The sequence below is a fragment of the Silurus aristotelis genome, assembly GCF_946808225.1.
Source record: "Silurus aristotelis genome assembly, chromosome: 6".
Classification (NCBI taxonomy): Eukaryota; Metazoa; Chordata; class Actinopteri; order Siluriformes; family Siluridae; genus Silurus; species Silurus aristotelis.
The window spans coordinates 6,431,253-6,458,592 of NC_139579.1; the positions used below are offsets into that span (position 1 = coordinate 6,431,253).

Consider the following 27,340-nt stretch of genomic DNA (forward strand, 5'->3'; position numbering starts at 1 on the left):
GGTACTGGAACATGACTGTGTGTGAATTGCACTTCAGGTACTTGAAGCTAAATAAAAGGTAAAGTGAAAGGTACATCAGGTACCTGATACTGACTGTGTGCTTCAGCAACCTCAGACTGGAAACTGACTGCAGTGATGGAATTTAATTAAATTCTTTAATATATATATATATATATATATATATATATATATATATATATATATATATATATATATATAATTTTTTTTAATGTAGTAAATAGAAGGTAAAATATTACACATTAAAATAAAGTGAAGTTTTTTTTCCCCCAAAATGAAAATACTCTGATAAATAAAGTTGCTTATTTAAAAAAAAAACCTTTAATTTTCAGCGCTGATTAAAACCAATAAAATTCAAATTATAAATATTATTACATTATAGATTTTCTTAGGGTTTTTCCAGTTTTTTTTTCAGCAGCGATATTTTTTATAGAGATTGTGGTACTTTTTTTTTTTTTTTTACACGTATTATCATGTGTTTCTATTGTGTATTCTTGTAATACGCAGGCAAAATATATAATTAAAGCAAGTGAATGTGTGTTAGAATCAGCATATCTAAAGCACAAGTGAACACAATGTGCTTTATTTCTATTTTCTGAATGTGTGGTGTGTTAAAAGAATAGATCATCAGGGCTTAAGGTGTTTTCTATGTTAGAGGGTCATGAACAGGCCAAAGCCTTGACCACGAATAGATCACGTTACCTTTTAAAAAATAGAGATGGATAGTTTCATCGTTATTTTATCAGAATACGTTGGTGGCAGATCAGGTAAAAGTGCAGAAGAGGGTATGGAACTGCCTGACTTTGTTTCTACTGAACACAATCTTTTTTTTTTTTTATTTCTTCAGAAAGCTGAGGAAGATCCAGCTGCCACCACACATGCTCAGAACGTTCTACAGAGGGACCATTGAGAACATCCTGAGCAGCTGCATCACTGCTTAGTTTGGGAATTGCATTGTTTTAGATCGCAAGACCCCACAGTGAATAATGAGGATGTCTGAGAAAATCATCAAGGTCTTTTTATTCTCCATCGTGGAGATTTGCAGTACATGGTGCATCTACACAGCCAGCAGCATAGTGGCTGAACACACACACACACACACACACACACAAAAGAAATCAAAGTATTCCTCACATCCATACTGTGTAAGAGTTTCTTTTTATAGACACACGCACACACACACACACACACACACACACACACACACACACACACACACACACACACACAAATAAACAAACTCATAAACTGTTTGCACAGAAATGCTGTATTCACATTTCAATTCAGTGCTTACATGTACATTATTCATTATTATATGGACAATTTATTTGCACTATTTGCAGTGTCCCTTCGTCCTCCGTCTCACTGTCTTGTGTCTCACACACACATGCACTTTTTGTCATGTCCCGGGGAATTTTGTGTTACTTGTTCATTGATGTTGTCTTATAAACTGTATACTGTACTGTACATGGCTGGAATGACAGTGACTTGACTTAACTCTGGACTTGGACTTAGTCTGGTTTATTTGCTTGGTGTTTTAACTTTTTAACTTTCTTACTTTCTTATATTATTTGGCCATGAAAATATTAAATCCTGTTTCCCAGTGACCTGTTCCTTTAAGTGCTTCCTGCATGTCCCCTGCTCATGTTCAGGCTGTAGGATGGGAGTTAAAGCCCGGAGGCGGAAAGGAGATTCATTCTGACCCTCACACTCACACTGCTGCTGATACAAAATGGCGGCTGGTAGTGAAGCTGTAAGCGGCAATAGCCGCGGGTCCGGCGCGGTCCTCGAGTCGTCTTTAGACCGGCGGTTTCAAGGCGTCTCGAACACAATGGAGTCCATTCAGGGATTATCCACCTGGTGCATCGAGAACAAGAAATATCACAGTGTCATCGTGCGCTCCTGGCTGAAGTGGCTGCGCAAATGTGAGTAGCGTTTGGGCTAACTATGCTAAAGCTTAGAGAGCTAGCTTAGAGATTAATGAACATGGGGGGAATGAGTTAGCAAGTAGCGCGTTAGCACGGCTACTTAATTAGCAGTAAGGTTTAAAATAACATTAGCCTAGCCGTGGTACAGTTCAGTGTACAGCTAGTGTTTAGCGGGTGGTTTAATGGCGGTGAAGCTAACAGGCTAATACATTTCTTATACTCTGCGCGTGCTTGCGACTTTAACCAGCCCACCGTCCAAGCTACATGTATGGAGTCAGGGTCCGGTACCAGAGGTACACTTCGGTGCTGTTAGTTTCCATTCCCAAGTACCTTAAGTACATAAGGTACCTTAAGTCCCAAGTACTTACCGGGTAAGTACTTGCGGGTACCATGGTTACTCGCAACTTTGCAGTTGCGGGTAACCAAGGTACCGTTTACTGTTGTTAGTTTACCTGTTAGTACCTGCAGTACAATTTTGCTCTCAAGTACCAGAAGAACTCTTTGCTTAGTCTCTCGAATACCTGAACTACACTTTTTCTTGGTCACTCTCAGGTACATAAAGTTTACTTCAATGCAGTCAGTGGAGACTCAGGTACCTATAGTACCCTCCACTGCTGTCAGTGGAGACTCGGGTACCCATAGTACCCTTCATTGCAGTCGGTCGAAACTCGGGTACCTATAGTACCCCTCATTGCAGTCAGTCTAGAGACTCGGGTACACTTCTCCACTGTTAGTTTAAGGTACCCAAGGCAACTTTTTAGGTACATGAAATACCCTAAATTACTTTTTACTGTAGTCAGTCTCAGGTGCATAAAGTACCCTTTTCCTCAGTCAGTCCCAGGTAGCTGAAGTACATTTCACCACAGTCAATCTCAGGTACCTGAAGTACTCTTTATCATTGTCTGTTGCAGGTACATCAGTCAAAGTACACTTTGCTGCAGTCAGTTTTTACAAGTCGATATCTGGTACCTAAAGTGTACCTTTTACTTCAGTTTTAGTCTGTGCCTCGCACTTTGATCTTTTTTTTTGTTGTTGTTTTTTTTACTATTTTTAAACTTCAAACATTTACAACACTGCTGGGGGTATTAACAAAACAACACAAAATTATGATTCACTGTGTCCACTTACACCGTACTGAAAATAAGATTTGCTTTGCGTATGCATGAAAATGCTAAAGAATCCATAGTGTTAATCCTTTTAAAGGGAGAAAATCTTCACAATTCTGCATATCAAGGAGTAAATGAATGAATGAAGGATGGAAGAAATAAAGACATTGTTAAAGTAACTCGGTTCTGTAATTAGAGAAGACTAAGCATCCTATGAACGTGTCCTGCTGTCGTCTTGATTGTTGTCATGAGCTATAATTCTCAAATCGAGAACTCTGTCCTTGCTCTGTAAAGTTTTACAAATCAAGAAAACTCGGAAGGCAAATACTTGAGTCGAGTTGAAACCAAACTTTAAGTAGGTTTGAAGTCTGCGTATCGGAGTTTCTTAACATTTGAAGACTAACCGTAATGAAAAAAACGGAGTAGTGTGATGATTTTAATGCTCAGTAACCATCTATAGGGTTAAAAAAAAAGGAAAATAATTTTGTTTTGCTTCAGGAACAATTGAAATAATTAGGATGCAGACTCACACTTTATGTAAATTACTGGTCAGTTATATACTCTGTATATTGTGTGTGTTGTCTAAGATAAACATAGTGGTATTTATGTCTGTACTCATAAGAGTCACCAACAGCTGCAACCAATTCCTTGTGTGTCAACACACTTGGCCAATAAACCTGATGCTGATTCTGAATTCATCTTTACTTTTTTCTGATTTGTAAAATAAATCAGTAAAAAAAAAAAAAAACACTTACTCCATGATGCTGTTTGTCAATCACATGAAACAATTAATTACTGTAGGTTTCAAACTAGATTGTGAGATTCGCTAAAGAAAACGCAACGGTGTCAAACTCGTCACTGGACGTATTCACTTGTGTCTGGAAAACATACAGCGATTTTCCTTAGCAATATGATCGTTTCGATACATCACAAGATGTCTTTTGAGGGGGCGTGTCGAATAATGACCTCACTATAATAATATATATGTCTATTTTATTTATATAATACTATCTATCCATACATACACCCAGCAATCAAGTTTCCTCACCACAATAAACATATTATTATTTTTTTTTACACGTCACATGTCTGTGCGGAATCTTGTGATGTTTTTAGTTATTTTGACTGCTAACATTATTAGAAACGTGTTTAAGCTAACATGTTAAAGATTGTATCCGGATGTATTTTTGTGTAAGTATAAATTAATGTGTATGTGAAAATGAAATATAAAATATATATTATTCCTCTTTCAGCTGTAAAAGTTTTGAAATCTCATTCAAAATACTGTAGAATGGTATAAAAAAAAAATACCATATACACTTGTATAAAGTTGTTCAAGTCAAAAATTCTTTGATAGACTTTTCATGATGGACAGAAAATGAGAGATGGGTGAGTCTCGGGTAACACTGCTTTCAATTTGTACATCATTGGCGAGGCAATACATTTTTTTTTTCCTTTTCTTTTAAAGCTGCAAAGCAATAGGAAGAGGAACTTTCTGCCACTCCGGGTTAATTACCATATTATCTTGCCTGTTTATGAAAATATTTTTGATAACTCCTGATTAAAAATGATGACTGTGAGTCATGTATAAGCCAGTTGTTCACTCTGCTGATCTCTATAGAGAAAAATACTTGCGGTTTACAAAAGCTGCTGTTGGTCTCGCAACTTGTGTAACTTCATTCTGAATCTGTATAAAAGAAGGGCCCAGGTGGTGTTCGAACAGCCCGCACTCTAGAGAATATCAAGGCTGTTCGAGCTGCCACGGTGAGGAGCCTTCGCCGTTGCGTTCCACAATGCACATCATCGCTGTGTTCAGCTGTTTCTTCGAAATTACACATCTATGCTGTAATTGCATGCGCAGATGGGAGACAAACTTCACGTCCTAAATGTTAGACAAAAAAAAAAAGAATATATTGGCTGTATAAATGCTAAGTGACAGAAGCAAACGCCCGACTTTTGGCATACATTTTATAAAGCTTTCTCGACAATGGGTTTTCTTAATAATAAATCTTAAAAATTAAGTTTGGTATTCTCTTCAGCGGGGTACCTGGATACTCAGGAATCTCTGGAATTGAGCAAGCAGACAATGCTGCCAAAAAGCTCTTGTTGGGGGGGTGGGGACATATTTCTCATTAACAATCGCTGGGATGAAGTTATTTACACACGATGCCGAATAGGACACTCAAGATGAACACACACATTTTTACTAACGAGAGAAAATCCCCACAAAATGCCAAACCCGTCGAATCCCGATGTCCATTAAGCATGTTTTGATGGACTGTAATACTTGAATTGTTCTACTCTGTTGACACTCTTTAAAGAAAAGGTTTTTAAGCAAATCAACCCAAACGAAGTATTAAAGTTTTTAGAGAAATTAATCTTAAATGTTTTCTAAAAAAATTTCTATCGAATCGTATAACAAAACTAAGCTTTCAGCATGAGCATAACCATAGAAGTTGACATGGCCCTAAGGAAAAAAAGAAAGAATGTAAAATTGCAGTAATCTGTGTTAATTATGTGATTTAGAAGTTGAGGTTTTGCAAATTTACACATTCAGGACAGCGATTATTGACATGAAGGGTTTATTTATTTATTTCCCCTAAGAACGTTTAGGATTTTCATGAACGTAAAAATAGCCTGTGCGTGACTCGGGGCCTCGGTTCTAAAATGTCGTACCTCGACTCTGACTTCAACCCCACTGAACATCCTTTGTAATTAATAGAAAAGCCGACTTGACCCCAGGCCTCCTCACCTTCACTGTCCACAAACATTTGTCCACATGGTGTAAATGTGAGGAGGAAAATGTATTTATAAGGGATGACTAACTCGTTAAGAGAGGAGTGAAGCATGTAATACGACTCGGAGGATCGAGTCTGAAAGTGGTTTGTAAAAATAGATGCGTCGGGTATTACATCAAACGTGATGAAACATTTAATTAAACTCTGATACACTGCTCTGCTTCCTTTGTGACGCTTTGTTTCCTTTTCCTGTTCGAGAAGTTTCAGAAAGTTTGATGTATGATTGTTACAGCATAGTCAGTAGTCTAATAATAACATTATAGTCAAATATTGATAATGATGAGCGTTAGATACTAGTTTCTTTCCCTCAGTTTGCCTTAAGAACAATGGTTTGCCTTCATACTTTCTTGTATTAAAGGAACAAAAGTACTGAGGTACTTTTATGTTCGAGTAATTATTCTACAACTCGCAATACTTTCGCTTTTAATACTTCACTACATTTACCAATATTTTTGTAATTTAATCAAATCAAAATATGAACAGAAGATATAACATTTAAAAAAAAAATCAAAATCAGCTGCTTATATTTACAGTTAAAAAACACCATTAAAGGAAAGTCATATAAAGTAATTGATTATGATAATTAGTATTACCTTGTTATATCTGAGCTCAGCAAAGTGATCATTCAGCTTACAAGAACGACATGGAACCCCTACAGGACGTGTAATGCTTCAGTAACACACTTTAACAAAGTGTCTGGTTTAGTAAATGTGAGCTGCTTCTAGGCCATGAATAAGTAAATAAATACCCGAGTGTAGGTAAACATACGCCTGGTCTGAATAAACAGGATTTATGAGTAAACTGATTTTACTTTTAAACAGTAAACATGAGCATGATGTACCGTAATAGTGGGTTAATGGAACCAAAAATATGATTCTTTGTGATAGTTTTACATTGTCTCATGACTCATGCGGCTTCATCATGTTGAGTTCTGGTGTGGATGGAGTGTATCGGGGTGGGGGTTTGTATGTGGAGATAGCAGATTAGACCTTTATTAAGTCTTGAAGCAAAGAACGGTTGCCTCTTTTGATACTTTGCTCCAAACTGAAATAAGAGCCAGAGTTTCATCATGTTGTGATGGGAGTGTGATCATATTGTTGTTTTTTTTTTTTTTTTTTTAAGAAAAATAGAAATACAGGTTGCTAGGAGCTGGCGCCCCCTGTAGGAATTGATCTCTTGTCTGTAGGATGTGATGGACCTAATAACCTCTCAGCTTGTATTTCATAAACCCATGCACTTTTTCTACATTCAGGTGGTTTATGTGAACCCAAACACAAATTACCCAAAGTTGCAGGTCCACATGCACTCCTGCCAAACAATTGGCCGATGAGGTGTGCAGATGTTCCACTGAATATATCTTTTACTTATAATTTGAGTACACATGAAGACATTCAGTCATGTACATGTTGTTCCGTTCAGGTGTTATTGTCTCCTAAATGTTTGACAGTCCTAACTTTCGAACCTTTGTGGTGAATTAAACTTCCTGAAGGTATGTGAAACCTGGCCCTCACCACGGAACAGTTCCCTAAAAGGTTTCATTTTGTTGTTTGTTTAACAACTTGATGTTAAGTATGTTTGAAGGAGTTTGTAAGATCTGTGTACTGAGGACTATAGTCAAGTAGAAGCAGCAGCTGCAAAAAAAGTTTTTACAGCAAAACTGAACAATTTAGATAAATACAGTAAAACCCCGTTGTACGAGCAAACTCGCTCGCAAAATTTTACCCTGTTTCACGAGCAAATTTCGAAGGCACGAGCAAACCCACACTGCCGGTTCACCGTTTTCGGCGGGGGGTCGCATCAGTCGCTTAGTTGATGACGTGTCACTCGGTCGCTCTCGTTGTTCAATGCAGCAAAAAGTAACTTTTTTTTTTAGTTTTATATTTTTATTTAACTAGAAATCTTGAAAAATGTCTCCCAAGAAAATCAGTAATGGTGCTGTGAAAACGAAAGTAAATAGAATTACCATGGAAACCGAGGAGGTTAAGAGCGTGGTGCGTGTCTCAAAATCGCAATCAACCACTACCACATGAGTAAGTGTTAAATTATGTAGTTTAACTACAGCAGTGTATTTGTTTGTTAAAACAGGCTACATATACTTTTTAAGTGCAGATATAAGCGATTGAATGAGATCTCGGAACGAATTAAATCACTTTTACTTTCATTCTTATGGTGAAAATCAGTTCGAACGTACGAGCAAATGGACCTTTTTCAAGAACGAATTATGCTCGAACAGCCATACAAAAAAAAAAAAAAAAAAAGGTTACCACAAAATCTGGAGGCACACAATTCTATAGGATGTCTTTTGTATGTGGTAGCATGAAATTTCTCCTACACTTGAACTTGGAAACCCAAACCTGTTCCAGAATGACCCTGTGCACAAAGTAAGCCCCATGAAGATATTGTTTCCAAAGTTTGGAAACCTTTAAACACCGTTGGGATGAATTAAAATGCTGACTGCACTCCAGGCCTCCTCACCTCAAATATGTCAGTACCTATTACTCCAAGATTCTGGTAAAACATTTTCCCAGAAGAGTGGAGGTTATTATAACAGCAATTGGGACTAAATGTGGAATGCAATGTTTAAAAAAGGAGATGCGAATCTCATGCTCGGATGTCCCACAAACTTTTAGCCTTAGGCCATCTTTCAGTCACAAATAATAGCCTTATTTTTTAATTATTTTCTGTGAATGTGTTTTTTGTCAGTGTTTCTTTTTAATTGTATTCTGTGGACTCCTATAAATAGCCCTTGACTTTTGGTAATAAAAATAAAAACCAAAAAAAAAAAAGACCAATTTTTGCTCTGAGAAGTTGCTGATGATGTGCATGAACTCCAGATTTTGGCTGCACTTACTTTAGCCTGGTATTTATAGTTTGCATCCTGGCTCCTTAAACAAGTCCACATTTGATTTCCAGGCAGATTGACTTCACGTCATCCTAATGAGCAAGTTTCCGTAGATAGCATCATCTACAGTACATGTGCTGCTTGTCAAAGATCTGAAATGCGGTGAGGTGGTCAGGTCCGAGTCTATAAAAAAAAAAAAAAAAAAGGAATTATTTCTGGTATGACCAATAGATGTGACAGATGTTAAAAACAGTTATATAACTTTATTTATGCTGTCCTTCCTCATATGCATAATTTATCTTTATTAATGACTGCAAATATGATTGTAATTTAACATTTCCATCAATATTGATATTTTCTAAAATTGGTATAGTTTTGTTTTTCTTCCAGTTCATTAAAATGTCAACTCACAATGTATTTCAAAAGATAAACAAGTTAAATATTCTCTATAAAAGAGCTAGCTTATTAAGAGGAAATGTGGATCTGTGTTTTCAGAATGGGTGCAAGTCATACAGGCCAACCAAAAACAGGATATTGGCCGAGTCTCGGTTTAATTCTAAACGTACGCTTATGATGCCCTAATAATAATAATAACCACAACCCTTTTATAATAAATCAAAACAACCAATAGATGCTGAAATGTTTGCGGTTTTGTTTATCGGTTCCATTGAAGTGATGGTCTCGAGCAGTTCCTCAGTAGAGCCCTAAACGATGGAGTGGCATCGTCCACACATTCATACCTGCATAATTTATTTGAAATTTGAAATTGGAAAAAAAAAACTGCAAAATTGACTAGACGACGCACCAGACCCAAAACAGTACTGTACGTCAGGTTTTTGAATCTATGAACCCCGCTTTGTGCTGTGGTCGTCCAGATTGTCCTCTCAGATTTATAACCCAACGTGGACAGCCTAAAGATCCACGAACCTACTGAGCTATTTAAGAACTATGAGGAATGATATCGATATAAACAGTCTACTACAGTAGACAAACACTCAGGACAGTTGCGTGAACAGTTTATTTGAGCACCACATCAACAATGATGATAAGATAATGATCAGTGCCTCCTCTACAAGGTTCCCGTTTTTAGTCTGGTTGCTTTCAACTTTCTTCCTCATACCATCTCAGGGAGTTCTTCCTTACCACTGTCTCCACTTGCTCGCTCATTAGGGAGAAACTTGCAGGCACACAACTTCATATATTACAACTCTGCTATCTCTGTAAAGCTGCTTCGGGATAACTTCCATTGGTAAGCGTTATACAAATAAAAGTGAATTGAGTTGACCATCCGTTCCGAGATATTTACTACTGATATTTATCTTGACGTTCCAGAAGACTGTTTTGAAACATTCCCCCAGCTTTATACACTACATGCGATGTTTTACATAAATGTAATACAGAAACCGGTTAGTGTTATTAAACGATAGTGGTCCTAAATAGTATAGTATAAATAGTTTTGCTTTTTAAGACACAGCTTTTTGGGTTTAGTCACGGCAAAAAAATGGTGCTATATTTTCCCCTTACTTTATGTTGTGTAGACAGAATTTCTCCAGAAGTTAGCGCTCCTGCTTTAGCATGTATAATTCAGTCTTGTTAGCAATGTGAGCCACCCAGATAAGGATGGGTTTCTTTTCGAGTCTGGTCTCTTTTGATGTTTCTTCCTAATACAGTCACAGGGAGTTTTTCCCTGCCACAGTCTTGATCATTATGGACAAACTTATAAGAAAGAAACTAAGCACTAAACTTGTACATTCCAATTTCATAATCTCTTTGTCTCTGTAAAGCTGCTTTGGTGAAATGTCCATTGTAAAAAGCGCTATACAAATAAAACTGAATTGAATTAAAGCCTTCTACAGACTACGATTTCAGCAATCTTATTAGATTTACAGAACACACCGTGTCTCTAATAAACGTGGGTACATGTATGTAACCTGTAATATTAGGACATTTGTTGATCCTTTGGCCATAACACACAGTACAGAAGAAAAGTAATCAGCATGCAGTAGTGGTAAATAAATCAAGCAAGATGAATCGTGCTTTCACTTTTTTTGATTGTGCTAAAAAAAAAAAAAAAGACGGTGGAGAAAATAGTCCTTGCCATGGCCATTTTCTTATTGGAATCTCACATACTGGGATTTCTTTTGTGCATCCATGTTATGGTTTTAGAGCCGTGTCATGAGCGATACCCCATTTCATGTTGCATTTTTATTGGCTAGTCAGTAGCTGTGGGTCACGGCAGCAAACGCACTGAGATGGCCATCTTAAATTTCTGACACATTCGTTATAGTTCTCAAAATTGTTTCACATCTTTAGTTGCAAGACCATGACAACAGACGTCTTTGAACCTCTGTTACGGAGCAGGTCTAGAGCAAAGAGCAAAACCATAGATCAGATCTATGGTTGTCAACCATTTACTGAATGATTTGTTGTTTAGATGAGCAAGTAAAAAATTATTTGGCTTGATGCTCCATTTAGTCCATTTAACTACACATTGAGCACTGTGTTGCTCCACGGACCATTATTACTGATGCACCACTCGCTAAACTATGGAGCGCTCTGGACGGGGAGAATACAGCTAGGGGGAAGGAGACCTGTCTTATTTTCTCTTATCTTGATTACTTGAAGACTCGATCAGTAAAATAATTGATAGCTGCAACACTTATTCAGACTGATAACTGTTTATTTTTGCTATTAATACTATAATGATCTATATATACTGAAGTGACTTGAACAGGAGTGTCTCACATCTGTCCTTCATGCCTGCACATATACACAAGTACATCTTCTAAACTAGCAAAATTTTTTTCCCCCCTGTTTTTCAGCGGACGCTTCTCAAAGGCTCAATCTCTTCTACCTGGCCAATGATGTGATTCAGAATTGCAAGAGGAGAAATGCCATTGTTTATCGTACCACCTTCACTGATGTTTTGCCTGAGGCTATTAAGCTCATCAGGTGAGACCCTCCCCCTCCCCCCTGTGCATTTCCAAAACTTTAACCGAACCATTGATATGGTCCCGATTAAATCTGTCAATTTTTTGGCATCAGGCATTATTCTCTTACTCATTGTACATATCTCTCTCTCTCTCTCTCTCTCTCACTCTCACTCTCACTAGTAACGTGAAAGACTCCAAGGTGCGGAGGTCAGTGGACAGGATCCTGTCTATCTGGGAAGAGAGAAATGTTTACTCAGAAGAACTTATTAACCAGCTTAAAGGTGGCCTCGCCCAGCTAGAAGAACCACCAGGTACCACATGAATCGTGGCAAAAAAAAATATTTTTATACCCTTTTTCAGCCCAAACAACAGGAAAAAGCTATTTTGAAAGTGTTTATACAAAACGTTTGCCTCAGTGTGGACGAAGGCAAAAATAGAAAAGGAAAAAAAAAAGTAAGACATGTGATGCACTCTAGCGGCCCATTAAACTTAAAACTTCGTCATATTTGGTGGTGGAACACTTTTAAATGAGATGGGGGGGGGGGGGGTAGTATATGTAGATTAGGGTGCTGTGTAACAAAAATGCAGTTTTTCAGTGTTATCTATATTAATGTGGACATTTTCTTAAATCCCAGCTGTACAAAGTCAGTCCTTTGACAGTTTACAATATAGTTTTGATCAATAATTGATTTTGGTAAATAGTTTATTAAAGCGAATGATGGCATTAGTGTGAATGTGAAACCAAAATGTCTACTTGCCCCTCCAAACACAGTGAGGAAAGTGGTTTTTTCTTTCTTTTTTTTTGTATTTGATGTTTAAAGTTGCTCATTGTACTGGTATTATAACCAGCAGATGAACATGAGTGAGTAAAGTGATTTGCGTTCGTTGTCTTATCTTCATTTCATTATAATTTATTGATCATTTGACCGTGGCGAACACTCAACATTGGTTTAAATGTTTAGCCAGTCACTCCTTTAAAACAAACTCCTCTTAAAGAGGGAGTGGAGCATATCTTCGTTCACATGGCTGACCTGCTGTAAAAGACAAAGGAAATCATTGAGAACAGTTTGGAGGTTGCTGTAAATGTACGTGGGGGGGGACAAACCCCGCCCGAGAAAAAGCAGTGTGTAGTAAAAAAAAAAAAAAAAACTCTTTTCGAAAAAGTGCTCGCTACCAACCGAATGGATGGTGTGAGAGGAGGCTCCAATGTTTTATCGAACCTATTTACTGTGCAGGCTCGTGCTCCAATTTTCTCAACATGGAACCTCCAACTATGACCAAAAAATATTTGAAACCACACCATGACAGTAGATGGCGCCATATTCTCCAATCATATACAGTCACTGATATAACAGTATTTCAGAATGCTTTATGCTTTATTACAGTTAAACATGTTTATGTATCTGAATGTATTCAGCGGAATAACATATCTGAATTCACTTTCAGCTCCTGCCAACCCCAAAGCTGCGTTAAGATCCAAGATTGTTGCTGAGTTTATGGTGAGACTCTTTATTAGAATGTCATCTTTGTGACTGAATAAAATAGTGATTAAATTGTTTCTGTAAGAAGTTCTCCTTGTGTGTTTACTTTTGTCTGATCTTTTTTTTTTTTGCCAGCCCTCAGCATTTATCGAGCATCTCACCAAGTACAGGAACTCGGTGGATGAGATTGAGTTGAAAGAGAAGCAGCTAGCTGCGATGAGAGTCGATGTCTGTAGCACTGTAGCCCTGAAGAAACTCAAAGGTCACTGCTAATAACAAATCTGTACTTAAAGAATCAATGCAGTCGTGTTAATTTGATTGTATTTTGTAATGATCTTTTTGGACCAGCTTTATGCTCTACAGTACATTTTGTGGTACTTTATTTTGGGTCAGCATGCTTTTATGTGCAGGTAAATATTTATGGTTCTGCATTCCCGTTTTCTCCTTTTTTTTCTAGATAAAGCCGGTGGCAAACGTTTTTCCAAAGATTTTGAAGATGGCAGTGCAAAACTGCAGGACTTTGTAGCCTTTTTGGACGGAGAGGTAAAAAAAGGACCTGCTCTGATTGAAGTTCTGGAGAATGCTGACATTTTCTATGAGATGCAGTACAAAGAAGTCAAGATTGTTACCAATGTAAGTCATGTTGTCTTTTGGGTGATTCTGGGGCGTCTTAAGTCTAAAGTTTAATTTTATTTTTAATTTTTAAGCCCTGAAAAGTTTTAAATTAACTGTTCTATGTCTTAAATAATTTAAAACGGATATTTATTTATACTACTTCTAATGCTCATTGAAATGCTCATTTAGCACAAGGTTTTGTTTTTGTATGTTAGTTTTCACGGTGGTGTAGCTTTCTTTCGCTAGTCCAAGTACAATTCGCTGTATTGTGCAACTGCAAATAAGACATGCAATAGCTAATCGGCTTCATGTTGTTCGTGCAAATGGATTGTACCACAGAAAATGGATTTTATTTTTCAGTTATGGGGAAGTATAAGTACTGATAGTAGCAATTTTTGGCTTTAAAAAAATAAATAAAATAACTAATTTAGGGCATGTCTAAGGCGAGTTTCTAACAACGTATTTGTGTTTTTGATGATGATATAGGTCTTACATTTTATTTCATTTTTAATTGTCAAAAAAAAAAAAAACATCTTAAAACCTGCAAAAACCTTGGTGAAATTTCGAGACATTGAGTATAGAAGGGTGCTTGTGAGTAGAAAAATAATTTCTTTCCATCATGCAACTGAGGGGAAAAAACTGCGTTTCCTCAGGCCTATCAGACTTTTGCCAACCGAGTGTTGCATCTCAAGAAGAAACTGGATGCAATCAAAGAGTCTTTACCTGACCCTGATGACTCTCCAATCCCGTCCCCCTCTGAGGACGCTCCATCACCCACGGGCTCCGAGTCACCCTTCCATGGCTTAACACGAATTGCTACCCCAGACCCAGAGCTGGACGGTCAGGCATTGGAGGAGGACCTGATTGCAATAGGCGATGCTCCGAGTCCACTCTCTTCCCCAGGGGACAAAGATAATCGTGATGTCGAGGACATGGAACTCTCTGATGTTGAGGAGTTGGCGGAACCAGCAATTATAGGTAAGAGAATGTGTTGTATTGAATAGTGTGCTTTCTGAGGATTTGCAAAACAAACGTGACAGGTAGAGACTGATAACCGATTAATCAACCAATAAACCGACAAATCCTAACACGAGAACTGCTTTCTTTAACCCGCTCGTGCTGAATTTCTGACCAGTACCGGCCGCTCATGTGATTTGTGTCCACTCCCAGATTGTGTAAAAATGTTTTGTTTTATTTTTTGTTTTGTTAAAGTTCAGTACTATTATACATAGAAATTAACTTTAACCAAAAAAAAAAACCCAGTAATGAATCATGAAAATGTGCTACATGAAATAAATATGAATATATTAATTCATAAAATTATATAAAGAATGAATTGTAAATAATAAATATAATGTACTTCCCGTGGGCTCACCACCTGCAGGAGGGATCGTAAGGGACGGTGCTGTGAGGATTGGGCAGCAGTCGAAGGCGGGGGCCTGCTTAGACTGCTGCCCCCGCGACCCGAATTACGGATAAGTTGGAGAAAATGAATGAATGAATGAAATATAATGTATGACCCACCATACTCTCTCAATCAGTGATTCGCCCCTAGAGGCCGCTCTCGTAATGACAATGGACCGGAAGCCGGAAAAAACTATCGTTATGGATTTTGGCCAATAGTTCTGGCAATCAACTACCAGTGCCGACTAATCGGCCGACTTCTATTGACAAGCTATCTCTTCTTTTTTTTTTTTTTTTTTTTTTCAAACTTTACAGTAGAACAAAGAACAGAGCCGCCTGTCCCTGCCAGCGTGTCCAGCTTTAGTGCTAATGAACCATCTCAAACCAGTCAAGCTGCCCCAGAGTACGAAACCCCTGCAGCAACCACACCCCCAACAACGACATCCCTTCCCATGAACCTGGCTGGTGTTGATTTGGGCAAAATCAGCTCAATTATTAGCACCCTTACAAATGCAATGAAGAACACTGGTAAGACCATTACAGATATAGAAGTGTGAAAAAATGTCTATTTTAACATTTACCACTCAAACCATTCTATTAAACAAGCAAGAGCTTTATCATCAGCTTTGCATTTTTATTTCATTTTTTTCTCCCACTCCTCCCAGCTACAGGAGCAAACCCAGGATTTCGCTCAACCGCTAGTACTTCAAGCACTCTTTCATTCACAAGTTCAACATTAAAGAGCCCTACAGTCTCTTCTTTACCAGCTGTTCCTGCATCTAACTCACTGGCCAAAATACTCTCTAGGGTGGATATCAACCCTGGAACCCTTCTAAATGTCCTGTCTAAGACCCAAACACAAGGAATTGGCCTTCAAGGTAAAAAAAAAAAAAATAATAATAAAGTATTTACCAAAGAGATCTATTTGAGGTGCAAATGAAAACTCTTTGTGGTGATTGGTAGCGCTGTATTCCAAAACCTTCAAAACAAGGCCTACTTTTGCACAGTCAGTGCAAATTTATTTGATTTGAAAGTTGGGCTCATCTTATGAGGTACCCAAATCAGATTTGCCTGTCAGTTAAGCTGCTTTGACTTTATTTATTAATGCCCTTGTTTCTTTATCTTTTTCTCATTCAGGACTATCATCTTTCCTGAGCAGTCAGACCACAGTAAACTTAACTCCTTCAGCTTCACATTTGGAGCCATCCCCAGAGCCCACTCACAAAGCCCATGCCTCTCCTATTACCAATCCAGTGCCACCTGCTCCAACCGTGGTGAGCAATTCTACCCTAAAAAGTGCTGGGAATCTTCAGTCTTCTCAATCTCCCAACACTATTCAAAACAGGGATCTAGAGAAGAAAGCTGAGGAAGACAATGATAAACCAGTTATTTCTGTTAGTTCACTGGATTCCAAAATTGATGGTTTCCTTCAGGGGAATCCAGGTTTGAGAGGCTTGAATATGGGTTTCCCACCTGTTCTTCCTTGGACCAAAGCTGTTGATGGTCCTTCAACAAGCACAGAAAACCTAGGGGGAACTCCTGTCAGGGATGAGTCTGGTGCAACACCAACTCAGGATGAGGTTATGGATGAGCCTGTAGTGCAGCCATTCTCATATCAAGGAGGGCCTGTGCAAACCGCTTCAACTCCCTCAAATCCTTCTACACCCGCAGTGGTCAGTGGACTGCCCATGTCCACGTATTCTAAAGATTCCTGGCAAGAACAGAACAAACATGTTTTGCAGTATAGTTCTGGGTCACAGCATAGCGGAGATCACTACCAGAGGGACTTCCAAAGATCAGGGCTACCTCTTAATGAAACAGGGCATCATCAGCGTGTTGAATCTTTGTTGCCGTCATCGATGGCAGACACAAATCAGAACTTGAATAAAATCAATGAGTCTTCAGAGCGAATTAGCCTGGCACCACGGTTCTCCAATACCGGAGCAGACACTGCTCGATCGGCAAATGATGGCTGGTATAGTGAGGCACGTGGACACGGTCAAGAACAGCGTACTAGTCTCAACTCTGATTCATACGAAGTAAAGCAGCACCAGTCTGAAGAACATCGACATGATCCAAAGCCTTTACATTTCTTTAACACCCCATTACCCCCCCTTCCACCAATCCCCAAGCTTCCACCACCTCCTCAAGACTTTGTCCCTCCAGTGGTTGGTGGAGTCAAAGATCCTACAGAGCTGACAAATATCTCAGACAGTGTACGTTCTGCTGGCAATGTCCCAGCGTATCTCTCAGCCAATCCAGTTTCTCACGATGATTATGATGAGCGTCTCCACGCTAATCAGATCCCTGCCAAAGAGACTTTTCATCCGCGTCTTAACGCACCCGGGCCACGCCATTGTGCAGTCGCGCCACATCCTGTTCGTCTGGGCCCACAAAACGGCCCCATGGACTTTAACCATCGTCCCAGAGTCCCAGTACACAATCAACACCCCACTGGAATGCCCCGTCCAGGTCCCTCATCTGCTGTACGAGGGTACCACGAGGCTAATCCCTCACTTGCTCTATCTGAAGATCCTTATTTGGATTCACACTGTGATGCGCCCCCTCACAGCCCTTCTCCCCCTCCGTACAATGTTGAGCACCCAGTCTCGCCTCATACACGCCCTTTTTACCCCGACGGCAGAGCTGCCCCAAGGCACCACCTAGAGCCTAGGTTATGTCCTCGACCCGAGCACAGACCACCGCCTCCTCAACATCACTATCGTCCTCCACGGCCTGGGCACTTTCCACCACAGAGACCTCTCCGCCGTCCTCCTCCACCACACATACCTCACCCCAGTGAGCCGCCATTCCAGAGAGGGAAGAGACACGGCCCTCCTTTTGGAGGCCCCCCAAGACCCGCGGGTCCATTTTACCCTCCGAAAAGACCTTTCCTGCCGCCACGGTACTGAACTGGTAGCACATCCGAATGCTAGAGTTGTAGGATTTACATACTGACAACCATGCAACGACGATCTTCTACTAGCCTTCATTAAATCACACCCTGAAAAATCAGTGTGAAAAATCAGTGGTCTCTTGCAGCTCGCTGAATCTGTGCCCTGTTTTGTAAATTACGGAATGAGCTTCAATCTCTATAACGGGCCGCAAAGGGGAGCGACTGTGTCGTCATGTAACGGGAGCCAAGTCGGCAATAGAACGGGGGAGAAAAAAACGATGACTAAAGTAGAAGAATGAACGAGAATCACCACAGGAATCCTGGAGAGGAGACGGATCAAGCGAGCGGAGCAGCCATGAAATTGCAAGAGAAAGAGAAAATGAGGTGGTTATACTTTTTATTTGATTGTTCTTTGCCATTTTATTTTTATTCGCAGTTCTAAGGCAACTGTCTAAATGATTTGATTGTAGGCATCCTTCCTTACTTCCTCAAAGTGTGTGTGTGTGTGTGAGAGAGAGAGAGAGAGAGAGAGAGAGAGAGAGAGAGAGAGAGAGAATGTATTCCTGTCTTTGGGCCTGTGTTTGAACAGGTGTATCTGTCGGTATAAACCAGAGGTGCACAGCTTCAGGTTCTGGAGAGCAGGTTGCTCTTTTAACTACACTATTAAAGCCATCAGTTATTTACTGGGCACTAATTCACCAGATAAATTATATTAAACTGTACTTATTTTTCAGATCTCCAGGCTGGAAAACATGCACCGCTGGTTTAAACCGGTTTAAACGGAAAAATGCGATTCCCTGGTCAAATTCGCTTTACTAGCTCGTTTATTTAAACCGGATCTAAAGTTGCCTTAAGTAGATCCATTTTCTACTTGGGTACCAAGCGAACTGTAATTCAACGCGTCTTAAGCGAAACCTTTCGTGATCTGACACGCGGTTTTCATCCGAGTGCATCGCTTTCGTTCATGTTTTGAGATCGCGTTTCATGTTCGGGAAAAACTAAGCAAGCCAGGAGAGTGAGTGAGTGAGTGAGTGAGTGAGTGAGTGAGTGAGTGAGTGAGTGAGTGAGTGTGTGTGTGTGTGTGTGTGTGTGTGTGTGTGTGTGTGTGTGTGTGTGTGTGTGTGTGTGTGTGTGTGTGTGTGTGTGTGTGTGTGTGTGTGTGTGTGTGTGTGTGTGTGTGTGTGTGTGTGTGTGTGGGGGATTCGTAAAAGGGAAGTTTGAAGGAATCGTCCAGTTTTCTTCACCGGATGAAGACGCAGAAGAAAAGAAAGTTATTCTGTCCTGGTGCCTGAACCAACATTTTCACCTCCCCCTCTTCTCCCCCCCCCCCCCTCACGTTCCTTGAGTCATCACTGTACTGGCTTGAATAAAAGTGTTTGGGGAAAAAAAAAAAACCCTCCATGGGCGAGTGCACTGTTTCTCAACCATGGTGTGTCTGAGTCATTTCATCATCGCGCTACATCAGAGACTGCTTTCTCCGGTTTATTTACACTTTGGTACTGATTTCAGACTTGCAAACACTAGGTTTGAGAATTTAACTTTAGACCATAAAATTATACATTGTATGTGCATCGTTAAAAATATAATTAAATAAATGTTAATTATGCAATTAAAATTAAGAAAAATAATTTTAAAAAAAAGGATAGCTATATAGATACTTTGTTTATCCCAATGGGAAATGTACAACTTTAAGCAGTATCCACAAACATAGGCCATAAGGCATGCAATAGATATAAAAAAATTAAAATCTTTAATTTACATCCAAAAAAGCTTAATATTTGGGAGCACAAGAGGCAAAGTTTAGAAAATTATTTAATTTAGGAGCTCTGTTTTTCTAGGTTTCAGCTTGGTTATTTTTATTGCTTGGGCACTTTTCATGCCGATAATCTCAAGCAAATTCTAGAAGTTGAACGAATTGTGGAAAAAAATAAAAAAAAATCATGTTTGTCAGTCTGTTCTTTTGTTCATTCATCACAGAAATAAATATCCACAATTTGAAGCAGAGTTCTGCATAATTAAAAAAAAAAATACAATTTAAAACAGCCATTCCAATGAACTCTGACAACAATGATTATTTTTAATGCAGTCCTGAGATCCACAGATGCGAATGTGTATAAATGGCAGCTTTTTATTTGTTAAACAAAATGTTTGAGTACGTTATAAAATGTCATCAAAACTGACTAGCATAAACTAAGCACTAGCAAAGTCACGTCATTACGTAGCATCACTAAGTACAACTCGTTTAATTAAGACTAATGTTTTTTTTTTTTTTTTTTTGGAAACATGGGAATCTTAAAGGTTACTTTAGGGCTCAAATACTATATCAAGTAGTGAAACATAACTTACAGTTCGTTATCAGGGTATTTTGTACTGTGCATTTTCTAGTTTTACACATGGCTTTGAAATAAATCCCACTTTATGTACAGTTTTTGTAGCATTTCTAAATAATTGTGAATTGTTTTAATCACATTTGAGCCGACTTTGAAATATGGCTAATGGCGAATAAATCATAAAGTACTCTTATCAATATTACTGTATTTAAGTAGCTTTTTTGTGTATCTGAACTTTACAGTATTTCTGCTTGGGGAGACTTTAAACTTCTACATTTCAAGGTCAAATATCTTACTTTGAACATTTTGTGAAATCGGCAGTTCCTTTTATTTATGAGTGGATAAAAACTTAAACAAGCACCCAGCAGTCCACCAATCAGGGTCGAGCGTGCGCTCCTTTTTGAACTTATTTCGGTCAGGGCTTGGTGGCATCTTATCGCCAATATACAGTTCAGTGTCATTTCAACAGCAAGCTAAATATTTCGAGAGAAAAGAAACTCCAGACTTGAACTCGCCACACAAAACCTGTGGTCTTGTTTGTTTTTTATTAGTAGTAGTAGTTGAAAATGTTTTGGGCTCATGATAATTTTTTAGATATCAGTGTTTGCCTTAGCACACCAGTCTATTAATCTCAAGAGTAACAGTCTTTTTACATAAACTGAGGCGATCAAGCAAAAATCAACAAGCAAAAATGATAATAGGAACATTATAGCCATAAAACCTAGTACTTTGGATACTTAAGTTCATTTGAAGGAAAATACTTTTGTACTCCTACTCGGTACATGGTTTGTGTACTTCCACAACTGTATATTATAAAATGCTGATAAATTCATGACTGTAAATATCATTAGAGATCCATTTCCAGGTTGATTTCTGAATTAGATGCTCTTTAATAACACCATCGCTTCACAGGCAATGGCTTTAAATCTCAAATAAATCATGATTTCTTTGAAATTTTCGAAATAAAAATAACGTGACTCGGAGTAAGAACGCAGGTGCGAAAATGCACATGCAGCACAAATGATGTAAATTAAAAACGCAAAACTCTAAAAGGATCGAAGTTTTATTTTAAACTTGTTCGCTCGTACCCGTTGCTTTTCAGGCGTCCTGTAGAAATAAAGGTGCCGAGAGGGAAAAAAATGTTCAACTTGCTTGGTCTGTTCAGCTTTCAGATTTTAAAATCCGTTACAGAAATTCTTTATGAATTTATGTTGCTTCTCAATGACATCCAAATATAGTTTGCAGTCCATATGAACTCCTAAATAGCAGGCTACGTTACAAGAAAAACCTTTTTTGTTAGTTATCTATTCGAATAAATGCAGACGTTCCAAGGATCCAAGTCGCTCAGTTTACAAATGGAGCCATAAAAAATAAAAAAAATCTATTGCGATCGTGTTTATCGTTTGTGTATAAATATTACAAATATCACTCTTATTGAAAGGACAATTTAAAAAGGAGCATTTTAAAAGTGCACCTCTGAGTTATGCTACTAGACACCGGGGCCCATACGTGCTGCTTATGTTTCATCTGTAATCCTCAGTTCATCAATAGTAGCAAACACAATTTTTCACAGTGATGCTAAAAAAACTAAGAGAAACAGAACCGCAGTTGATTTTTTTGGGGGGTATTTGTTCGAGTCTGTTTATTTTTATAAAATATTTACGAATATAGTCGACTTGTTCTTCAAGGGGATTTAAAGTCAAATTTTTCAAGGATATTTACTGTGTGCTTGGAGGGGTCATGTGTAGTTAGGACAGGTGAGAAAATGCTGCATCAATTTTGAAAGAAAAAAAATGGTAATTGTGGTTTCTCTGGGCACTGGTTTAGAATGATCTGGCGTTTATGTAAGGTGGTGTTTTTTCTCTTTTTTTATAGGGATTGCACTGTTCAAGTGTTGAAACGTAGGCAAACTGTGCCAGTTATAATTTAATATCCCGCAACAAGTTCCCTGAATCGATGCTAATTGCTAAACTGATGCTAATCGAACAGCTAATTTCTATTAAAAATGTTCTAGATTTGGGCTTTGAAAACTGCTCAGAGGTTATAGATAGGGGTTTTTCTGGAGCTTAAATAATTATGGGCAGAACGACTAGTCAAAAACAAAATTAATCAAATAGTTGGTGCACTATATTTAGAAACCTTTGACTGAACAATATGTGCAATTTTGCTCTTTTTTGGATTGTTTTTAATTTTTGTTTCCCTTTTTATTTTTTAAATAATTTAAGCCCTATCCGTTCCATTTTCCTTCCTGGCGTTCTAAATATACTCTTCCGGTGGCTTTATGTGAAACCAGACTTCCAGACACGTCAAGGTCATGTGCAATGACGTTTGCCCCCTAAAAATTAAACCACCAAATGAAACCCCAACAGCTTTGCTTGTAAAACTTGCGGAGGGTATTATGGGTCTTTCAAAAAAAGAAGTGACATCTGTGATACATTGTGGTTCAATTAGTCGAAGAGCTACAAATACAATACAATTAACAGTGAAGTAGAAGCGCATAGTACCTTATTGAAAACAGCACATTTTAAAAATGTAATTGTGAATAAATGAAGGTTCCTAATACAGTGCCACGTGTGCGGCTTGCTGTGTTTTTACGGTGGTTAATGCTGTGCTGAGAAAAGGTCTTCTCTGACTGGTTCATTCACTGGATCAACAGTGGATTTGGATAATGAAGCAGGAAAATAAATTTCAGTACAGAAGCTGAAATTGTGTTCCCGTAGGGTTTTATGACACCCTTTTCGACTTCCCTCTGAAGAATATCTGTTGCCACCTTTTACTCCTGGCAACTTATCTAATGTAATGTTTGTTAGATCAGCTGTTGAAGGCCTGAGGACCAACGTGACACAATGTCGAGGTCAAAACTATGCGGCAGAATATTTTTGCGAACTTGTTCAATGGGACTAAACATTTCTTTTAGTAACAGTTGCTTTACTCCATTTTCATTCTACCCAAAGTGAGTAAGAAAACTTTGATAACTGTTGTCACTAAACGGTCCTCATACAAAGTATTGGGACATCTGACCATTCTAGATGTATGTGGTTCTACTTCAAACATGCCACAAATTCACAGACACAATCTATATATATATATATATATATATATATATATATATATATATATATATATATATATATATATATATATATATATAAGCTCAAATACCACTGACTGACACACTCATCATGAAATCTCAAAAACCACTGAACGGCTTGCAATGAAATTTGGAACATTCCTTCCTCTTGGGTCTTAGGTGCTCACTAAGAAAGGGTTTTGAAAAATTCGCCCTGGATCGCGGCTAACTCGCGAAAAACACGATTTCTCACGCATTGTAAATTCTTTAAAATAACAGTACGGATCCTCATGAAACTTAGTACATTGTTTCTTATTAGATGTTAGATGCACGATAAAAATTCATTTCAAAGTAGTTTGCCCTGTATCGGTACTACAAAGGGGTTGTACGTTATTTGTTGACGTTACGTTCTGATCTCTGATCATCCAGTCCTGCTCAGTGCTTACTGCTTATTGCCATATTGCTTAGCATTCTGCCTTCCGTAGCGAAGCACGGGTACTTTCCGCTAGTTGTTATATATAATATAAATATATGGGTTGCATTGAAAGATCTTGGGTGGTCTGCTATAAAGCTCTCACCTCAATCTTACTGAACACATTTTGAATGAATTGTAACGCTGACTGCACCCCAGGCCTCCTCACATCACCTACATCAGTACCTGATTCTACTAATGCTCGTATGGCAAAGGCACAAATCTCCACAAACACGCTCTAATATCTAATGGCACATCTTCCCAGAAGAGTGGAGGTTATTCCAACAGCAAATGGGGCTTAAAGGTGTTCAGCAAGCGCATACAAATCGAACGGTTGGGTGTCCACAAACTTTTGCTCATATAGCGTATTGTTTTACCTTTGCGTCATGGGAAGGGTGTTCTCGCATGTCAATCAAAGCAACACTTGTGAGTTCATGTATGTGGAAAAGGTGGATAGAGCTTTCTTAGGCGTCATTCCGCCCTGTGATGCAGCAGGTTGATGTACAAGAGACTTGTTAGTTTTTTTAACATTTCTAGTTGGTGGCTTTTGTGTGACAGAATAAGAGAGAAAAATGGGAAGAAATATTTATATATATATATATATATATATATATATATATATATATATATATATATATATATATATATATATATATATATATATAAAATATATTTTTTTAAGTTGAGCCCAAAGTTTAAATGAAATTTCAAAATGGAAAATGTGGGATGTCCAGGATGGATTTATTCGTAAATGTCTAATTATGTTAGAATGATTAAAATCATGATGAAACACCAACAAAACACGGCATGAATTGTATTCCATTTATCATACATATATCAAGGTCCGTTGTTACAAGTAAAGGGCGAGCAATTCAATAAATTTAAAATTTTGTATGCCATTCGGCAGAGGCCCACATCCAGCACAGTTTGCAATTATCTAATTTATACAACAGAGCAGTTGAGGTATAAGGGCCTTTCTCAAGGGCCCTTAAGAGGTAACTTGCTGGTGCTGAGATTTGATCAGAAAATCAGCATCTTATACACTGAACTACATTTTCAACTTGCACATGTAAAGTTACCTAAACTATATAACAGTCCTCTGTGCAAATGTGTATTGAAATTCTTTTGGATTGTAGCATGTGAATAAAAAAACAAATCTCTCTCTCTCTCTCTCTCTCTCTCTCTCTCTTTTTTTTTTGGTCTAGGATCACCTGCTGCCTTTGGAACGCATGACCCATTTGCACGCACACGGGTACACAGAATTGACCTGAGACACGAGCCGACTTCTGATTTCTCTCCACCTCTCGTAGCGATGAGTCTTCACATCCAGTCTAAGTGGTGTTGGGACATAAGCGGGTGAAGAAAAGTGCACACAAACAGCACTTTTTCCTACCACGCTGTGGAAAGTGGATGATGTAATGACGATGAGGGTTTCGTGTTGTAGCACCACCGAAAAACAAACACAATCAACGGGACGAGGCGTAGCGTAAATACAGAGACATTGGCTGAACCACCCTGGGTGTTAGAACTTACAGGTGATGGCATTTATTTTCTCTGTTGGAGTCTTTGCTGGAGTTTTTTGTTTTGAAGGATTACAAAACCTAGAAAATGTGAAAAAAGTGTGTGCTAAGTGTTACCTGTTTTTATACTGGTGTGTTAAATTATACCAGAAATAAGATTTTTATATATTATTATTTGTACAATAGGATGTATTTATTTTACATTTGTTTTGTAAATTATACCTCTATTAAATAAATTGTATTTAAACTTATTAATTGTGTTGCGTTATCGTCATTATTTCGAACAACTGTAGGACAAAACGCATGGCTTCAGAAGTTATCAGTAATCATTAGGGGTGTAACGGTACACACATTCGTACCAAAACTTTTCAGTACAGGGCTTTCAGTTTGGTGCACATGTGTACCGAATGTGTACCAAGTTCCCAGATATGCAGAGATATGCCACATCTGCATATCAAGGGAGTGAATTGATGAATGAAGGATGAAAGGAATAAATAAATTGAATGAATGAATAACTATGTAGAGTTCTTTTCAGAGGACAGTAAATCTGCATCGATCCAATATTCATTTCTATAGTATTGTCCCTTCTGAAGTGATACTACAATGGTTGCTGAAATGTGAGGGGTGCACTCACTTTTGTGAGATGCTGTTTATTTAGAATATTGAATGTAAAGAACACACACTTCCATACAAATCTGTCTAACCCAAATAGGGTCTAATTAATGTAAACAATTTTTCCATTTATATCATTTGACTTAATTAAATTTTTGCTTGTTTAATAAATAACGTAATTGAATCAATATGATAAAGTGTAAATGTGTTCGTAAATGTTAATAATAAACAAACACACAAAAAATACCCATAAAGCAATTTTGCCTAATTTGAACTGAACCGTGACTAAAAACCTGAAGTACGTACTGAACCGTGAATTTTGTAATAATAATGCATTGGCAATAAGTCGGTTTGCTGTAACGATTGTTTATACTAGTAGCAGCTCGGACGTCAGAGGTGTTCACACCACAGAGCTATCAAATGATTGGCCAGAAGGTGTTGCCTGATTTTAAGAGCTTGAAATAGACAGGCTGGAGAAGGAATGATTTTGTATACATTATATTGAAGAAATTATGATCACCTGATCATAATATTTGTATGTGTGTTTTAAGCATCCTATTTCACAGTCTGTATTAGCTTTTATAATAACCTCCACTCTTCTGGGAAGATGTTCAACTAGATTTCTGCTTTTGCCACAATGGTTCAATTCATCGCAATAGATTTGAAGTGTGAGCTCGAGAGCAGGCCACTGAAGATCTTTCCCTCAAAACCATTTAAATCATGTCTTCATAAAGCTGGCTCCTTGCACTTTGTCAGATAGATGTCTAGAACAGGGTTGTGTCTCGTAGCTCACGTAAAAGGAAAATTGAATGCTGCTGCCGCCAAAGACCTCCTTCCAACTTTGTGGTGACAGGTTGGGGAAGAACCACATATGGCTGAAAAAGTCAGGTGTCCCACTACTGTGTAATGACTGTTGTGTGTCGTGGACAATATCAATTTAAATAGTTGTGATTAAGAGTTTTATATGTTAATCAAAAAACGATCCTCCTACCAATATTTCACTGTGGTATAAGAGGAATAAAGCACTTTAGTAGTAGTGTAGGAAACGAATCCACATTTAAGTGGTAACCAAGCAACACACCATCACATAGTGGATTTGTTTTACTATAACGGTTCAAGGGTTTTTTTGGTTTATTTATATCAAGTGTGGATATTTTCATCGTTTAGTCGAAGATGGTTTGTAAGGTTCCCTGGTGGTCTAGTGGTTAGGATGCGGCGCTCTCACCGCTGCGGCCCGGGTTCGATCCCCGGTCAGGAAACAACCCCAGCCATTAGGGTTGCACAAGCCTTAGTGCCGGTCCCAAGCCCGGATAAA

The 27,340-nt window shown here is 38.3% G+C and overlaps 1 protein-coding gene across 2 annotated transcripts; it reads left to right on the forward strand.

Moving 5' to 3' along the window:
- Nucleotides 1–1,622: 1,622 nt before the first annotated feature.
- On the forward strand, nt 1,623–25,664 carry rprd2a (regulation of nuclear pre-mRNA domain containing 2a). 2 transcript variants are annotated; one of them, XR_014534055.1, is made up of 11 exons: nt 1,623–1,943; nt 11,515–11,644; nt 11,806–11,936; nt 13,072–13,124; nt 13,242–13,368; nt 13,564–13,739; nt 14,375–14,699; nt 15,441–15,653; nt 15,791–16,003; nt 16,263–18,405; nt 25,099–25,664. XR_014534055.1 is itself a non-coding variant. In XM_083544262.1 (10 exons), exons 1-10 carry the CDS (start codon nt 1,751–1,753, stop codon nt 18,035–18,037), a joined length of 3,336 nt encoding a protein of 1,111 aa, XP_083400388.1. In that variant the 5' UTR covers nt 1,623–1,750; the 3' UTR covers nt 18,038–18,794. The 2 variants fall into 2 exon arrangements, 1 of the variants encoding a protein (XP_083400388.1); XM_083544262.1 differs by lacking the exon at nt 25,099–25,664 and having other exon boundaries at nt 16,263–18,794.
- Nucleotides 25,665–27,340: the final 1,676 nt, after the last annotated feature.